At 35.9% G+C, this 18,102-nt stretch overlaps 1 protein-coding gene, 1 non-coding gene and 1 pseudogene across 4 annotated transcripts in view; 1 reads left to right on the forward strand and 2 right to left on the reverse strand.

Moving 5' to 3' along the window:
- Positions 1 to 18,102, reverse strand: part of LRCH2 (leucine rich repeats and calponin homology domain containing 2) — a 106,211-nt gene that overhangs the window by 12,368 nt on the left and 75,741 nt on the right. For 2 of the 3 annotated variants that reach the window (XM_055393464.2, XM_088833781.1), the window contains 4 exons: positions 13,170 to 13,218; positions 12,975 to 13,091; positions 3,729 to 3,773; positions 1,648 to 1,698 (listed from right to left, as the gene is read on the reverse strand). In XM_055393464.2, the coding sequence (XP_055249439.2) occupies positions 1,648 to 1,698; positions 3,729 to 3,773; positions 12,975 to 13,091; positions 13,170 to 13,218 (262 nt within the window). The remainder of the gene's footprint in view (positions 1 to 1,647; positions 1,699 to 3,728; positions 3,774 to 12,974; positions 13,092 to 13,169; positions 13,219 to 18,102) is intronic. The other variant, XM_055393465.2, reaches the window with a different exon arrangement.
- Positions 1,188 to 1,316, reverse strand: LOC129535340 (small nucleolar RNA SNORA35). Its single transcript, XR_008681615.1, has one exon. It is a non-coding gene; the product is annotated as a small nucleolar RNA SNORA35 (small nucleolar RNA).
- On the forward strand, positions 4,911 to 5,865 carry LOC148773421 (ATP synthase F(0) complex subunit f, mitochondrial pseudogene; annotated as a pseudogene).

The following is an 18,102-nucleotide window of genomic DNA, read 5'->3' on the forward strand; positions in this document are numbered from 1 at the left end:
TATAAAAATTAACTGAGATAACTAAAAGAAGGCACTTTGTAAATTATAAAATGGAAAGATAATACAATTTTAATAGCATCTTATTTAATCTGTACAACACCTGTGAAGCTGTTAAGAGTTTGGGCTTCAGTCACTCCTCTACCATTTATTGACTGAAGTCTTTAGGAAAACTTACCACACTTGAGCTGTAAAAGGATGAGTATAATAGCCAGCTCGTGGGACTGCTCTTAGGTTTAAATGTATAGGCAAGCACTTTGCTAACAGTAAAGCACTATACTAATTGTTTTTACCATTTTCCTTTCACAGATGAAACTGAAACAATCAGCATTCTGGTGACTCTCTTAATTTTCTGATTAACATGGGATAAGCAGTTCAAGTTGAATGTCAGTTGAGCTACCAAAATACATGTTTACCACCTATCCAACCACAGGCCTATTTGTCTTGATTATTTCAGTTAAAGTATTATGAATTTCCAGATAAAAATGTAATTTATCCAAATGTAAGGAAAATGTGTTATAAAAGCAATATAATTTAATTTAGAAAATTGGCACTGATCCTCTTCTCATTGAGCATAGATCATAAAATCATAAAAAATCTAATAAGTCATCTCCTACATTTGTTATAACTCAATGTAAAAGAAAAGATTTACAAAAGCATGTGACAAAGACTAATTTTAGAATATCCTAATTTAAACTGTTTTGAAAAAAGAATGTAAACAAGTTTACCTGCATATAAGTAATTTAGAAACACGTTTATAAAATTAATGTCCAAGTCCATCTTAAAGTTTTATAATGCAACTCACCCAAAACAATACACAAACAATTCGGCTTTTAAAAAAAACTAACACCACCTATATAAAATGAAATACTGTCTAATTAACCCAAATTATATTGTGATTTTGGATCATCCAAACATTTAGACAAAATCCTGAATTCACCAAATAAATAAAAATCATCTATTTACTAATGCCACTACACTTTTAGAATACTAAGTAATCTGAAGTAGAAGAGTTATTGTTTAGGATTTTTTAAATTTATCTCATAACATATTAAAAGCCAACAGGTTTAACTAAATTAGAAGAGTCAATCATTCAAACCAAAAGAATATTTGGTTGAGATCTCAGAAACTCTTAACTTTCATCTAACCCTTTTCTCCATGCTCCCTCCTTAGGTCTAAGATGCTAGGAAAAGTGTACCCTCTTGTCGATAGGAACAACCCACTACAGGGATGTTTCTCGTGGAAAAAGGAAGTTTTTCTTGCATTGCTTTCAGACCTAATTGGTTATGAGAAAAACCAAAGGCCATTGCACAATGCTGAAGTAATTTTTTCAAATTTAAAATCTGAAAGCTACTCTTGTCATTTTTTTTCAAAATATGGATGAATTATAAAACATAAAAAATTTATAAAGTGAATTATTTCATGTGATCTATAGGCATTTTTCAATAAGTAATTTAAGTGATATTCATTATGAATATTTGTACCAAAACATGGTGTTCTTAGAAGTTTTTGTAGGCTAATTTTGTACAAATTAACCTAGTATGGATTTTTAAATATGGGTGAATAAACTACATTTAAAAAAGAAAGATGAATTTAGAGAGAAGCAACAAAGAAAACCTATGTAAACACATTTAAAAACAGGACTTGTACCTCAGATGATACTGGCGATTGTGGTGACATATTAGCATTATCACTGTCTTGCTAAAATATAAAAATAAAAACATGAAACATGAAATTAAAATATGAATGATGATTCAGACATGTAAAAGGAAAACTGAAACTACTAAAGGAAGGATCTGGAAAATACTATCCACCACCTTGCCAAAGTGTGGTCTGTAGACCAGTAGCATCAGCATCCTCTGGGAGCTTGCTAGAAATGCAGAATCTGAGGCCCCACCAAAGACCTACTGAATCAGAATCTGTATTTCAGTAAAATCCCCAGGTGATTCATAACCAATTTAAAGTTCTATAAGTAGTATCTTCTTACAGCAAGTATTTTCTTACAAGTTTATTTCCTTTAAATATCACAAATGAAAAACTTTTCTATATTTCTTAGAAAATAGCCACGTTTTAAGATTAAATCCTGATAGGAAATGGCAGCAATATGTTCTAATGTGAGATAGACACATGGACACACACAAAAATTCCATCACCCCAAATAATAACATTTACCTGGAAAATTACATTTATCTAACATAAGCTTAGAAATAATGACAAAGAATTGAACTGCATAAAATACTACTAAATGGTTCATGTTTTTTCTCAATGACTACTACTAAACAAATACAAAAATCTTAACATTTAACCTTGAATATACATACAACATAGAGTATACATTCATCATAAACAAATGATTACTGACTGTCTACTATATGTCAGACACTGGTGCTAGAACCTGGGAATATTGAAACTTAGTAAAATATCATCCACTCAAGGATCTCTCAGTCTAGGGGGAAAATAGATTCACTTACAGAAGCAATACAAACTTCTCAGTACAATAATAGAGCTATGCATGACATATTATTAGGTATAGATAAGGGACACTTTGGGGAAATGGTGGAGCTGATAAGTAAAGGCAAGTTTCCTGAGAAACTAAAAAAACTGAGTAGATGTTTAACAATATTCCAAGATGAGAGGAAAACAAGGACAAAGGCACAGAAACAATAAATGTACGGATGAGTGCAAAAAACCTTGTGCTATGCTGTGCTTAGTAGAAAACCTTGTAGTTCTGTATTTTTGAAGAGTATGAAAGGAAGGTAAATCATGAATTGAAGCTCATGTGGGAAGCCGAAGCTTGATCAAGAACACTGAATTTACCTTCTAAGTGAAGAGGAGACAGAGAAGGTTTCTAAGTAAGGGGATGGCCTGATCATATTTGCATTTGAAACAATCAATGGCAGCAGAGAGGAAAATGGATTGGAGAAAGGGAGAAGATCAAGTATGCTATTGCAGTAGTACAGGCCAGAAATGATAAGGGTTTGTGCCACAGCAGAAATGCAGGTGGGGAATGTATTCAAAATATTTCTGTATCCAAAAAAAAAGAGAGTAGGTTTTACTGATTAGATATTGAAGCATGCAGGACCAAAATGGATTAAACATAAAAAGGAACAAAGAAAGCATCCAAGATGAACCTCTAACCTACAGTACAACACACACTTTTTGGGTGATTCCATATCTTAAAATTAAAAGAGTTTTCAGAAGTCCTGCCAAGTATTCAACATCAAATTAATTACCAATCTGTCCAAACAAAAATACATAGAGTTACTTAAGTATTTATGGTCATGAGACTGTATCATTTTAAAAATGCCAGGCTGTTGTACAAGTTAAATTGATGAGGTATAAAAATTTACAGTAATGCTCAAACTGTAGAAATCTAATTTTAAATGTTAAAACAGTACACAGAGTTGTGAAATGAGATTAATAAGTTTCAAAGGAAAAATCTCAATTGACCACCATGCTGATTTAAGAAGATAAAATATGCAAGAATTTTAATTACAGTTTTAATATAAATAAAATTATTTATATTAAATAAAATTCTAAGACCAAAGTACTAAGAACATGTAGAAATTATATAATCAAACTAATAGGTCTAATCATGATAATTTTTTATTATTGGAGAAAACTCATGCATTAAATCAATAACAAGAAGGATTATATTTTACTCTGATTAAGCCAATTACATATGAAAATAAATGTTTTAAATAATTGCTAATATTACCCTCTTTTCTCACCTCATTATTTTCATTGCCACTTGAACTCTTCCTTGATGATTTATACTGAAAAATATTTAAAGCACATACTTTATTTTTCCTTGGACATGAATTCTCTAACTGGTAAATTATATATGAGGTTTATTCACATTTTGATACTTTTAAATGATCTAAATTATATGTAAAATGTAAATTGTATGTAAATATCTAAAATTATCATAACCATTTTAAACAGTCCTACTACTTACTAATAGCTAACACAAATAGTACTTTCTACATGTAAGGCATTGTTCTAAGTACATACATCAAGTAATATTTATTTCCTAAACCAATCTATTTCCCATTCATTCAGGTTTGTTGAGTCTTGTCTTCTGTTCTGTTCTGTTCCATCGCTCAGTCGTGTCCGACTCTTTGCGACCCCATGGCTGTCGCCTACCAGGCTTCTCCGTCCATGGGATTCTCCAGGCAAGAATACTGGAGTGGGTTACCATTTCCTTCTCCAGGGGAATCTTCCCGACCCAGGGATAGAACCCGGGTCTCCCGCATTGGAGGCAGACGCTTTAACCTCTGAGCCACCAGGGAAGCCCGAGTCTTGTCTTAAATCCTCCTCTTTCTTAATCCACTATATACAAAACATCAGGTCAGGTCTTTCTGAAAAGTCTCTCAGACTTCTGAATTCTCTCAGCTATTAAACTATTAGTCTATTCTAGGCCTTATTCGGAGAAGGCAATGGCAAGCCACTCCAGTACTGTTGCCTAGAAAATCCCATGGATGGAGGAGCCTGGTAGGCTGCAGTCCGTGGGGTCGCTAAGGGTCGGACACGACTGAGCGACTTCACTTTCACTTTTCACTTTCACGCATTGGAGAAGGAAATGGCAACCCACTCCAGTGTTCTTGCCTGGAGAATCCCGGGGACGGGGGAGCCTGGTGGGCTTCCGTCTATGGGGTCACACAGAGTCGGATACGACTGAAGTGACTTAGCAGCAGTAGCAGCAGCAGGCCTTATTACCTCATGATTAGTCTGCAATCTCACCATTCAAAAATGTCATTCATTTTTAAGAAACCTACTGATTTTAGGTTAAGAAATACTACATTACATGTATATACTGACTATACAATAATAGTAATGGTGATAATAGCTAACACGTATACTAATGCTTACCATTAATATATACTTGCGACTGACAGAAGTGTGTTATATGTATGGACCCACTTAATCTTAACAACTCTGAGGTAAATACTATTATCTCCATTTTATACGAGGAACAGAGGTAATATGCTTAATATCACAAATGCTGGAATGTAAAAAAGTGCATTTACTAGGATCAATAATCAAGGAAATACAGTTTTGACAACCACTAAAGTTCATCTGATTCCTCCATCACAGAAATTTTCCTGCAAATCAGTGGTAGATTGACTTTTTTCAAAACATTAACTCTTCTATTGAAAAAAAACTAACTTTCCATTTTATGTCCAAATTTCTCTGCTGGCAATCAAGGTTCTATTTAATGCCCCTCTTTACTTATGCAGCATTATCTTCCATAACTCTTGGAAAAAGAGATAACCTACCTGGTAACTCAGCCACAAACTGGAGGATGAGCAGCATCAGGGATTATAAATATAAGACCTAAATTCCTCTACTGTCTCTTCTGTGGCTTACAAAAACTATCAGCAATCTACCATGGTGTTCTTTGCAGCCAATCCCAGACAACCTCAATACACTTTCAACACAATGTTCCAGATAGCCATTGAACAGAGCTGGCATGTGTGAATAAACCTATTTTCCATCCTTAGGCATGATGTCACTGATGGTACTTGTTCTATTTCAATAAAAGAGTGACACCTGGAGAGTGAACAGCAGGACCCCAAGATAGCATCAGTCATACTATTAAAGGAGAAGAAACTCATGGATGTCAAAACAGGGGAACTGCCCAAGCTTGTTACTGCTGCAGGATTTCACCTCTAAAGGCACTGTTGAAGAGTTTCAAAAAGGTTAATACAAGTATTACAAGCATGTCACTGGAGTTTCTATGCTTAAGTGCTTTTCAACTATTGCCTTTCTTAAAAGGAACTCAAACATGAGCAGTTACGCAAGTACCCACTGAAGAGGACACAGTCTGCATTCCTGACTATGACCACCTTTGCCCAACAGCCCTGATCTTTGCTGAATCCTTTCATATTTTAATTGAGAATTAACACCTGATAAAAGATGACCAGTAGAAAAACAAACCAAAAACAAATGAATGACATTTTAGTAAATAATAAGCTAATTAAGTCTGGAGAAATACATACAGAAATCTGGATGCAGGTCAAGAAGCAACAGTTAGAACTGGACATGGAACAACAGACTGGTTCCAAATCAGGAAAGGAGTACGTCAAGGCTGTATATTGTCACCCTGCTTATTTAATTTATATGCAGAATGCGAAATGCCAGGCTGGATGAAGCACAAGCTGGAATCAAGATTGCCAGGAGAAATATCAATAACTTCAAATATGCAGATGACACCACCCTTATGGCAGAAAGTGAAGAACTAAAGAGCCTCTTGATGAAAGTGTAAGAGAGAGTGAAAAAGTTGGCTTAAAACTCAACATTCAGAAAACTAAGATCATGGCATCTGGTCCCATCACTTCATAGCAAATAAATGGGGAAACAATGGAAACAGTAACGGACTTTATTTTCTTGGGCTCCAAAATCACTGCAGATGGTGACTGCAGCCATGAAAAGATGCTTGTTCCTTAGAAGAAAAGCTATGACCAACCTAGACAGCATATTAAAAAGCAGAGACATTACTTTGCCAACAAAGATCCATCTAGTCAAAGCTATAGTTTTTCCAGTGGTCACGTATGGATGTGAGAGTTGGATCATAAAGAAAGCTGAGCACTGAAGAATTGATGTTTTTGAACTGCAGTATTGGAGATGACTCTTGAGAGTCCCTTGGACTGCAAGGACATCCAACCAGTCCATCCTAAAGGAAATCAGTCCTGAATATTCATTGGAAGGACTTATGCTGAAGCTGAAACTCCAATACTTGGGCCACCTCATGAGAAGAGCTGACTCACTGGAAAAGACCTTGATACTGGGAAAGATTGAAGGCAGAAGGAGAAGGGGACGACAGAGGATGAGATGGTTGGATGGCATCACTGACTCGATGGACATGAGTTTGAGTAAGCTCCGGGAGTTGGTGATGGACAGGGAAGCCTGGCGAGCTGTGGTCCATGGGGTCGCAAAGAGTTGGACACGACTGAGAAACTGGACTGAACTGAAGTCTGGAGAAGGGTATGGCAATCCACTCCAGTTCTTGCCCGGAGAATCCCATGGATAGAGGAGTCTGGCGAGCTATAGTCCGTGGGGTCACAAAGAGTCAGACACAACTAAGCAATAACACACACACACATGCTAATTAAGTATACACTCTGTGGAAAGTACTGTTTTAAGCACTTTACATTATTCATTAAATAATTCATTATCCATTAAATAATTCAGTACTTATAATAATCCTGTGAAGGAAGATACCAATAGAGTCATTTGAAGATAAAAAAAATAAGCTCAGCAAGATTAGGTAATTTACCAAATTTACCAAAGTCACTCAATTAGTAAGAAATCTAAGTGAGAACTGGAACCAAAGTGGTTTGATTTCTGAGGACAAGGCTCTTAACCACTATGCTATACTCTCATCCCTAAATCCTAAATGATTAGTAGGGATTTTTCAGGAATAAGAAAATGAGCATGCTCAGAAGAAGGAGAGCACAAAGGAAAATAAGTTCAGACTAGGAATGCTAATGAGACTTTGTCAGGTAACTGAACTTAGGTAAAGATGGACATGATGCTTTTAAAAAGTCCAAATTTTGTTATTGATAATGGGGAGCCAATAAAGAATTTTTTAAGCCAGGGATTTCTCTGCAAACTGTGAAACCAGAGAAAGTGGAACCATTAAGAAGTTATGGGAGAATGGCACTGAAACATGTATATTATCATATGTGAAACGAATCGCCAGTCCAGGTTCAATGCATGATATAGGATGCTCGGGGTTGGTGTACTGGGATGAACCAGAGGGATGGGGTGGGGAGGGAGGTGGGAGGGGTTTCAAGATGGGGAACACATGTATACCCAGGGTGGATTCATGTCAGTGTATGGCAAAACCAATACAAAAATGTAAAGTAAAAAAAATATAATAATAATAATAAATTTTTTAAAAAAGAAGTTATTATTAACACAATTGCCCATAAAAGAAAGAATATGGGTTCCAACACAAGCAAGGGCAGTAGGTATGGAGAAGAGGTAATGAACTGGAAAAAGATGTATCATTAGCATTCTGGTGAACAAGTAGGTGAGAAGAAAGAAAGAGAGCAAGATCAAGGAGGACTGAGGTACAGAGCTTAGAAAACTGGGTGGGTAATACTGCTATTAACTAAAATAAAGAATAGAGAGGAGGAGCAAGTTCCATGGTGGTGGGATTGGACAGGGAGACACAATGAATTTGAAACACGTGGTATCCAGACAATTAGAAACACAAGTACAGAGACAAGTGAAAAAATGTTACAAGATGTAAACTTAGACCCAGGAGAATATGAGATATCTGAAATCATAAAAGCTTCAGAGAGAGTAAGGAAAGAGGATGAGACCCTAAGAGCAAGTAGGAGAAAAATCAGAAGAAAAGTTAGCCAGGAGTATCAAAAAGAAAAAAGAAGAATCAGGGAAGGAAAATAAGGAGAAAACCAAACATGGGGTTTTGAGAAGAAAGATGTCTCATCACTGGCAAACGCTGCACTGAATTTTGCCGTTAGTAGGTATGTTACACTCCAGTGAGGCTATTTCAGAGAAGGCAATGGCACCTCACTCCAGTAACTCTTACCTGGAAAACCCCATGGACTGAGGAACCTGGTAGGCTGCAGTCCATGGAGTCGCTGAGAGTTGGACACGACTGAGCGACTTCACTTTCACTTTGAACTTTCATGCATTGGAGAAGGAAATGGCAACCCACTCCAGGGTTCCTGCCTGGAGAATCCCATGGATGGGGGAGCCTGGTGGGCTGCCGTCTATGGAGTTGCACAGAGTTGGATATGACTGAAGCGACTTAGCAGCAGCAGCAGCAATGAGACTATTTTAATGGAGAAATGGAAGTAAAAGCTGCACTGCAGTGAGTTAAGTGAAGTGAAAGTCGCTCAGTCGTGACCGACTCTTTGAGACCCCATGGACTGTAGCCTGCCAGGCTCCTCTGTCCATGGAATTCTCCAGGCAAGAATACTGAAGTGGGTTGCCATTCCCTTCTCTAGGGGATCTTCCCAACCTAGGGATCGAACCCAGGTCTCCTGCATTGCAGGCAGATTCTTTATCGTCTGAGCCACCAGGGAAGTCCAAGAATATTGGAGTGGGTAGCTTATCCCTTCTCTAGGGGATCTTTCCAACCCAAGGATCAAACTGGGGTCTTCTGCATTGCAGGTGGATTCTTTACCAGCTGAGTTACCAGGAAAGCCCACAGTGAGTTAAGGAGTGATCAAAAACTGCAGATCTAGAAAAGGCAAGTTTGATCCCAGAAGAAAGCAAAGAAACAAGGCAACAGCTGAAAAGGGAATCAGGGATAATGGTAAAGGTCTGAGCACATTTATAAGATGGAAGGTAAAGAGACAGGACATAGAAGAGTGAGCAGATAATTGATAAAGGAAAGAAACAGAGGATGATGCAGTCAAAAACTCAATGAGACTTGTATTATTGTTACTCAATAACTATTCTAATTTAAAATATCCATTATGCACAAAAACTTAGAAAGATACTTGTTTTGCATTACTGTACATAAAGATCCTAAAACCCAAATCTGAATATATACATAGATTTAAAATATTCTTTAAGTCCAAATTCTTACTAATTCACCTCAGCTGTCCTCAAGTAATACTAGTTTGAAAAACTGAAGTTTCATGAATTCTAAATTCAAATACTATACAATAAAGGTCTATTTAAGAAACAAAGACCAGTTTGTTCATCTCTGAAGCTCATATTAACTTCATAGGAAAGACAGTACTTGTGCACAAACTGACTCAGAACAAATCACTTCACAAGCCCAGTTGGCTTCCCTATTCTGGTATACAGTTAAACACGGTCAGAGAAAATACACAAAAATATTTTCCTTTAGTTTAAGCCTAATTAAAATATCGTACTATATTTACAAAATTAAATAGGTATTCTAAGAGTCATAATGCTTTATCACAAAAGTAACAAGATACATTTGAAGACAAATACATGTGGCATTTAAATAAATCAAATAATCCTTAAAACTAATTTAGCACAGTTATCTAGTGTTTTTAACTTTATTTAGAAAAGAATCATCAAATGCATTTAGAAATTTGTATTGTCATTCCTACAAGAAATGAAAGCTACTAATTTACATTGAACATTATCAACAGGTTAGATTTTCATACTTTGTTTATATACTAATAAATTTCTCTAAGATGTTTTTTAAAGTAATGTATTTTCTGGAATACCTTTACTTTGAGAAATGCAGTGATTTTATTTTGGCAATAATGACATTAAATTTTATTTACTAGAATAGTAATCTAAACAAGGGTGGCCAAGAGTCTTTTGAGTTAACATAACTCTCCTACAATAATCTACTTACTCATACAGTTTGACCTGACCTAAATTATCTTCTTACTCACATCATCTGGCCAATTATGTTGAAACATTTTTTAATTTCGTTTCAAGGGTTTACCTGAAAAACATACCTCCCCAAACCAGTCCCAGCAACTAAGAAAGAAACTGGAGAGCTAGAGTTTACACACACACATTTTCAATAAATCTCCTAAATAACAGCATCATGAATAATTTACCATGGGACACAAACAAACAAATCCTGTGGTTCAGTCATTTATATGTGCTGGGTTAAAGTTGCACAAAAGCTCTATGTTTCATAACAAAGCAAAGTTAAAGGAGGCATCACTGAGTGAGTTTGGTGATAACTTGATATGTACCTCTAGAGTAGTATACATTAACTATATATCCAAATTAAGTTCAATATTATATCTTATGAGTAAGTCTTTTGATTCCTGAGAGATAAGTGATTAAAAGAAATTTTCTTTTTGAAAGAAAGATACTTCACAGAAATTGATGATATTTTAATCATGAAAACACTGGCAAATCTGAATAACACTTCTGACTTCACTTAGTAGTATCTAAATTTTACAGTTTTTTTAACATCTTAGGAAAAAATTGTTGACATTCAATTTTTTACAGTGTCCTAACACTGACATCTTCTGACTATTGAGGAGAAGTACATATCTGCTTAAAACATTTCCCAGTAATTGAAGCTTATCTTTGCACCTACTTTATTAACTATAGTAGAAATTCACATTTGTTGAATGATGATTATGGACTCTTCAAATATTATCTTATTTGATCCCTTAGCAACTTATAAAATGGTAATATTATGGAAGGCATACGTAAGCCATAGAAAACAAAATATTGAACAACCAATTATTCTAATTAAATCAAACAACTGTTTTTTAAGGTTCACTGAAGCTTCTATTTGGAGAAGGCAATGGCACCCCACTCCAGTACTCTTGCCTGGAGAATCCCAGGGACGGGGGAGCCTGGTGGGCCACCGTCTCTGGGGTCGCACAGAGTCGGACATGACTGAAGCAACTTAGCAGCAGCAGCAGAGACTTCTATTAAGATTTTCATTTAAAGTTTTACCTGAGTTACAATAAATTAAAAAAAAAAACAAGTGTTCATTTGGTATTAGGTTATCCATAGTAGATCAACAGGTAGCCCAGCATAGGCTCTGGGTTCAATGAACTTAGACGTTTATTACCCTAAGTGACCTGGAGCATATTACTTAGCCTCTCTGTGCCTTAATTTGCCCATCTATAAAGTAAACATGGTAATCAACGTACTTACTCATAGGGTTGTTATAAAGATTAAATGAGTTGATATTTGTAAAGTAAGTACTTAGAACAGTGCCTGGCACTTACTAACTGCCACATATACGTATTTTGACAAACAGAATCTGTATGCTTTTACTATACTAATAGATCAAATAAATATCAAATCTCTTTTATTAGTTAAAAATATTAAAATTTATACCACATCATCAGTTATTCATCAAGTTTCATCTGTTAACAAATTTCCTTTAGTGCCTTTGTTCAAGTTCCATAAACAAAAAAAGGGGACTTTAAATTAATAAATGCCAGAATGTAAATATAACTGCAGATTTGTAAAGGGTATTGACCAGGGTTCTACCTAGAATGTCTTTCCCTTTTTCCCTTTGTCTTTTATTTCTTCATTATCTCTCATATTGACTAGGCAACATGAGGCTCATTAAAAGGATCCAGTAATTTATTTGTTGACTGTGTAAACTTACACAGACTAAGACATATAACATTTTTGTTTTGTGCATATGATACTACTTCCAAATATATGTTACATATCCATAAAAAGAAAACTGATCAATGTGCATAGAGATCCACTTTTATCAAACTGATAACAGGATGAAATAAGAACTATGTACTTATAAATGTATTTATTATTAGACAAAATTAGGTTTGGGGAAACAGAAAAAGTCCACAAAGACAACAAAATTTGCTGAATAGAGCAGGAACTTCTTTTCACTGTTCATTTGAATCAGAAATTCCAATAACAAATTCAAGAGTACTCCAACTCTAATGACTGGTCACTACAAATACAGCAGACCTGAATCACAAATAGACAAAAAATATTACAACGTTTACGAAGGTGTACACAATGAAATTTCATTATAATTCTGCTAACTAGAAATTTGAGATAATTCAGATGGCCTGAGCCTTTAATTGAGCCAAGACAAAACATCATCCTAAGAAATATATTAAGGTAATAGGAAAATGGGGGAGAGGCTTTTTAGAATTATATAAATAGCATTTATTTACATTGAAACAGTTAAATGCTAATTGTGAAAATGCGTCAACTCTTTATTGAAACAAACTCAATGAAAGACCTTTTTTGGGCAATTCTTTTAAAACATTATTACATATTGCTACAACAATCAATGTAGTAAACATTCATATGTCTTATATCTGGCAAATCACAATTCACACTGATCTACTCTTAATTATTTTGAATTGCTGAAATTTTATGGAAATAACTGGATCATATAATTACACCACATGCATGTAGGAAATCAGGATAAAATAACACATCTACTATATTTAACTAGAGTTATATTCTGTCATATTAATGTAAAACAAAATGGATAAAATCAAAACTAATAATTACAAAGTACATTTTATAATTGAATAAAGTACCTTAAAATATTCTTTTCTAATCTGTTTGCTTCGCCTCCTTTCTTCACTCTGCCAGATTATAGGGTGAGATTCTGGCCATTGCTGCTCATCCGTGTGATCCTTTTGATTTTCTAAGGGCTGTAACAAGATAATTTCTTTTAACGAAATAAATGAGAAAAAAATATTAGATATAACAGCAATTTAATTTCTTCTTACCTGCCATGTGAGGGGTGATAATGTTGAATTAACTTCATCTGCTGAGACACTAAAAAATTAAAAATGCCTTAATATTTAAAATATTTAGAATTACTCTTAGGTATACATTATAAACGTTATAAAGTTATCAATTTCTTCTTTTTACTAGAAATCTAAAGAATTTACCCATGCCTATGCTTTGAACTAATAACATAAAACTTTTACAAAATGTATTCATTTCCAAATAACTTATGCTCCTTTAAAAAACATCAAAATGTATTTATTATTTAATAACACCCTATGCATAGAGCTACTCTAAGGACTTTTGAGCCCAACATAAATGTAGTATCTAGAGACATATAGTCAAAAAATATTATAGGATATTTATTATGTTAATTCATTACCAAAAATTAAAGAAAATACAATTTCTTTAGACGATCTGCATGAAACTTCAAGCGACCAATATAATTGGAGTTCCAAAATAATATATGCTATGTGATAGGAAAGATAAATAAAGACTTCAAATTTTCGAATTTCATGAAAACAATAAACACAAATTTGAGAAGCACAATGAACTCCATGCCAAAGAAAAAATGAATACCACAATAAGATACATCACAATTAAATTAAAAGCAAATGATAAAGATAAACTGTAAAAAGTAGACAGAGAAAAAGACACACATTAGGTTCAGTGAACTGACAAGAGAGTTCTCACAGGAAACAGTGCAATCCAGAAGACACGAGAAAAACTTCTTTAAGGTACCAAAAGAAAACAAAATTTTCAAATGAGAATTTTATACTAGCAAAGATATCTTTCAAAAATGAAAGTGAAATACTTTTTTTTGGCCACATCACGTGGCTTATGGGATCTTAGTTCCCTGACCAGGGGTTGAACCCAGCACCACAGCAGTGAAAGCGCCAAGTTCTAACCACTGGACCACCAGGGAATTGCCAAGACTTTTTTAAACAGTGCAGAAACTGAAGGATTCAACATCAGCAGACCAGTAGCAAAAGTAATGTGAAAATAGTTCTTTCAGATAGAAGGAAAATGATATACATGGAAATACAGAGCTACACAAAGGAACTAAGGCTACTGGAGGTGGTAACTAAAGGGGTAAAGATAGAAGACATTATTCTGATTATTTGCTGCTGCTGCTGCTGCTGCTAAGTCACTTCAGTCGTGTCCGACTCTGTGTGACCCCATAGACGGAAGCCCACCAGGCTCCCCCGTCCCTGGGATTCTCCAGGCAAGAACACTGGAGTGGGTTGCCATTTCCTTCTCCAATGTGTGAAAGTGGAAAGTGAAAGTGAAGTCGCTCAGTCGTGTCCGACCCCCAGCGACCCCACGGACTGCAGCCTACCAGGCTCCTCCATCCATGGGATTCTCCAGGCAAGAGTACTGGAGTGGCTTGCCATTGCCTTAAATCTCTTTAAAGAAACAATTGACTATTTAAAGCAAGAATAATAACCAGGTAATATGTAATATGCTAACACAGATGTAAAACGTATGGCAACAATACTGCAAAGGCCAGAAGGGAAGAAATAGAAATATACTCTTGTTCTTATCCAATGTATAAAATGGTATAATAGCACTTAAAGGTAGACTGTGATAAATATACTTTAAACCCTAAAAAAATCACTAACATAACAACTAGTTATGTCTAATAAGCCCACAACAGAGACAAATAGGAATTTTAAAATATAATTCAAAAGATAGGAGAAAAAGAAGAAAGATATCTAAAAATAATGCATAAGACAAAAATTAAACACCTAATAAGACAGTTGACTTAAATCCATTAATACCAGTAGTTTCAATTAAATATTAAAAATCTTAACATTGCAATTAAAAGTCATATTGTCAGATGTGCTAGAAAAGGAAGATACTACCATATGCTAACAACAAGAAACTGCCTTTCTCCATAAAGACACAAATAGGTTAAATATAAAAGGAAGAAGAAAGATATATCATGTAAAAACTAAGAAAGAAACTAAACTAGAAGAAAGCTGAGGTGACTATTTAATACCAGGGAAGTATACTTTAGAGCAAAGAATATAACCAGGGGACTTCCCTGGCGATCCAATGGTTAAAAGTCTGTGCATCCCTTGTAGGGGGCATGGGTTTGATACCTGATTGAGGAACTAAGACCCTGTACACCACACACAAAAAAGCCACCCTAACCAGGAATATTTAAAAAGTCATTTTATAATGACAAAGAGGTAAATTCACCAAAAGGACATTATAATCATAAACATTTATGTATTTAATAACAGTTTTAGAATATATGAAGGAAAAATGAAAGAACTTTAAATAGAAAGAGAAATACACAGTGTTGGAAATTTCAAATAGTCTCCTCTTACTAATTGATAAAAACAACACTGTAATGCACCCAGATGGTGGTGGGGTGGTGAAGACAAACAATGAACAAATAAAGAAGTCTGAGATATAAATAATAAAGTACTGAGAATGTCAGATGGTAAAAAAGTACATATTTACAATGTCAGACAGTACTAAGTTCTGTGGAGAAAAGTAAAGCAGGGTATGCGAAAAGGGAAGAAGGAATGGGGAAGGGATGCTCTTTTATCTAAGTTGTCCAGGGAATCTCTTGCTGAAGAAATGAAAGTTGAGCAGAAACATAAAGACGAGGGAATAGGCCATATGGTTTTCTGAGAGGAAGTCATTCCAACTGAGGCAAAAGCATTTAGGGGGTGGGAAACTTGGTGTATTGGGAGTCAACAAAGGAGGCCAGTATAACTAGAGAAGAACCAACAATCAGGAAGAACAAGGCAAGAGAAATGCAGTAGGGAGCCAAATAATGCAGAGGTTCACAAGTCCTTAAAGGACCCTAGTTTTTATTCTGAATGAAATGAGAGACGGTTAGAAAATTCTGAAAAATAACATGATGTAATATACATTTTAAAAATACCAATCTGATCCTTCTTTTTTTTTTTAACTGAAAATAGACTAGAGTAAAGCAAGATGGAAAGGAGACTTGGTAGAAGGCTGTTATAAATGAAGTAAGAGAATTCTTTCTTTAGAATAGGAAAAACAAGAGATCTCTTCAAAAAAATTAGAGATACCAAGGGAAAATTTCATGCAAAAATCGGCTCGATAAAGGACAGAAATGGTATGGACGTAACAGAAGCAGAAGATATTACGAAGAGGTGGTAAGAATACACAGGAGAACTGTACACAAAAGATCTTCATGACCAAGATAATCACAATGGCGTGATCACTCACCTAGAGCCAGACATCTTGGAATGTGAAGTCAAGTGGGCCTTAGAAAGCATCACTACGAACAAAGCTAGTGGAGGTGATGGAATTCCAGTTGAGCTCTTTCAAATCTTGAAAGATGATGCTGTGAAAGTGCTGCACTCAATATGCCAGCAAATTTGGAAGGCTCAGCAGTGGCCAGAGGACTGGAAAAGGTCAGTCTTCATTCCAATCCCAAAGAAAGGCAATGCCAAAGGATGCTCAAACTACCGCACAATTGCATTCATCTCACACATTAGTAAAGTCATGCTCAAAATTCTCCAAGCCAGGCTTCGGCAATATGTGAACTGTGAACTTCTAGATGTTCAAGCAGGTTTTAGAAAAGGCAGAGGCACCAGAGATCAAATTGCGAACATCTGCTGGATCATCCAAAAAGCAAGAGAGCTCCAGAAAAACATCTATTTCTGCTTCATTGACTATGCCAAAACCTTTGACTGTGTGGATCACAATAAACTGTGGAACATTCTGAAAGAGATGGGAATACCAGACCACCTGACCTGCCTCTTGAGAAACCTGTATGCAGGTCAGGAAGCAACAGTTAGAACTGGACATGGAACAACAGACTGGTTCCAAATAGGAAAAGGAGTACGTCAAGGCTGTATATTGTCACCCTGCTTATTTAACTTCTATGCAGAGTACATCATGAGGAACGCTGGGCTGGAAGAAGCACAAGCTGGAATCAAGATTGCCGGAAGAAATATCAATAACCTCAGATATGTAGATGACACCACCGTTATGGCAGAAAGTGAAGAGGAACTCAAAAGCCTCTTGATGAAAGTGAAAGAGGAGAGTGAAAAGGTTGGCTTGAAGCTCAACATTCAGAAAACAAAGATCATGGCATCTGGTCCCATCACTTCATGGGAAATAGATGGGGAAACAGTGGAAACAGTGTCAGTCTTTATTTTGGGGGGCTCCAAAATCATTGCAGATGCTGATTGAGCCATGAAATTAAAAGACACTTACTCCTTGGAAGGAAAGTTATGACCAACCTAGATAGTATATTGAAAAGCAGAGACATTACTTTGCCAACCAAGGTCCGTCTAGTCAAGGCTATGGTTTTTCCCGTGGTCATGTATGGATGTGGGAGTTGGACTGTGAAGAAAGCTGATCGCTGAAGAATTGATGCTTTTGAACTGTGGTGCTGGAGAAGACTCTTGAGAGTCCCTTGGACTGCAAGGAGATCCAACCAGTCCATTCTAAAGGAGATCAATCCTGGGTGTTCATTGGAAGCACTGATGCTAAAGCTGAAACTGCAATACTTTGGCCACCTCATGTGACGAGTTGACTCACTGGCAAAGACTCTGATGCTGGGAGGGATTGGGGGCGGGAGGAGAAGGGGATGACAGAGAATGAGATGGCTGGATGGCATCACCGACTGGATGGACATGAGTTTGAGTGAACTCTGGGAGTTGGTGATGGACAGGGAGGCCTGGCGTGCTGTGATTCATGAGGTCGCAAAAGTTGGACACGACTGAGTGACTGAACTGAACTGAATTCTAGGACTTGGGTGGTAGGTATGGAGGTGGTAAGACATGATCAGATTCTGGGCATATTTTGAAGGTAGAGTCAACAGTATTTGCTAAAGGATTAGTTATGGGATGTGAAAGAAAGTGACAAGTTACAGATGACTCTGAGGTCTTTGAGGTGAGCAACTATTAATAGAAGGATGGAGCTGACATTTTC

The sequence above is a fragment of the Moschus berezovskii genome, chromosome X, assembly GCF_049115385.1.
Source record: "Moschus berezovskii isolate FMDL1 chromosome X, NW_MosBer_1.0, whole genome shotgun sequence".
Classification (NCBI taxonomy): Eukaryota; Metazoa; Chordata; class Mammalia; order Artiodactyla; family Moschidae; genus Moschus; species Moschus berezovskii.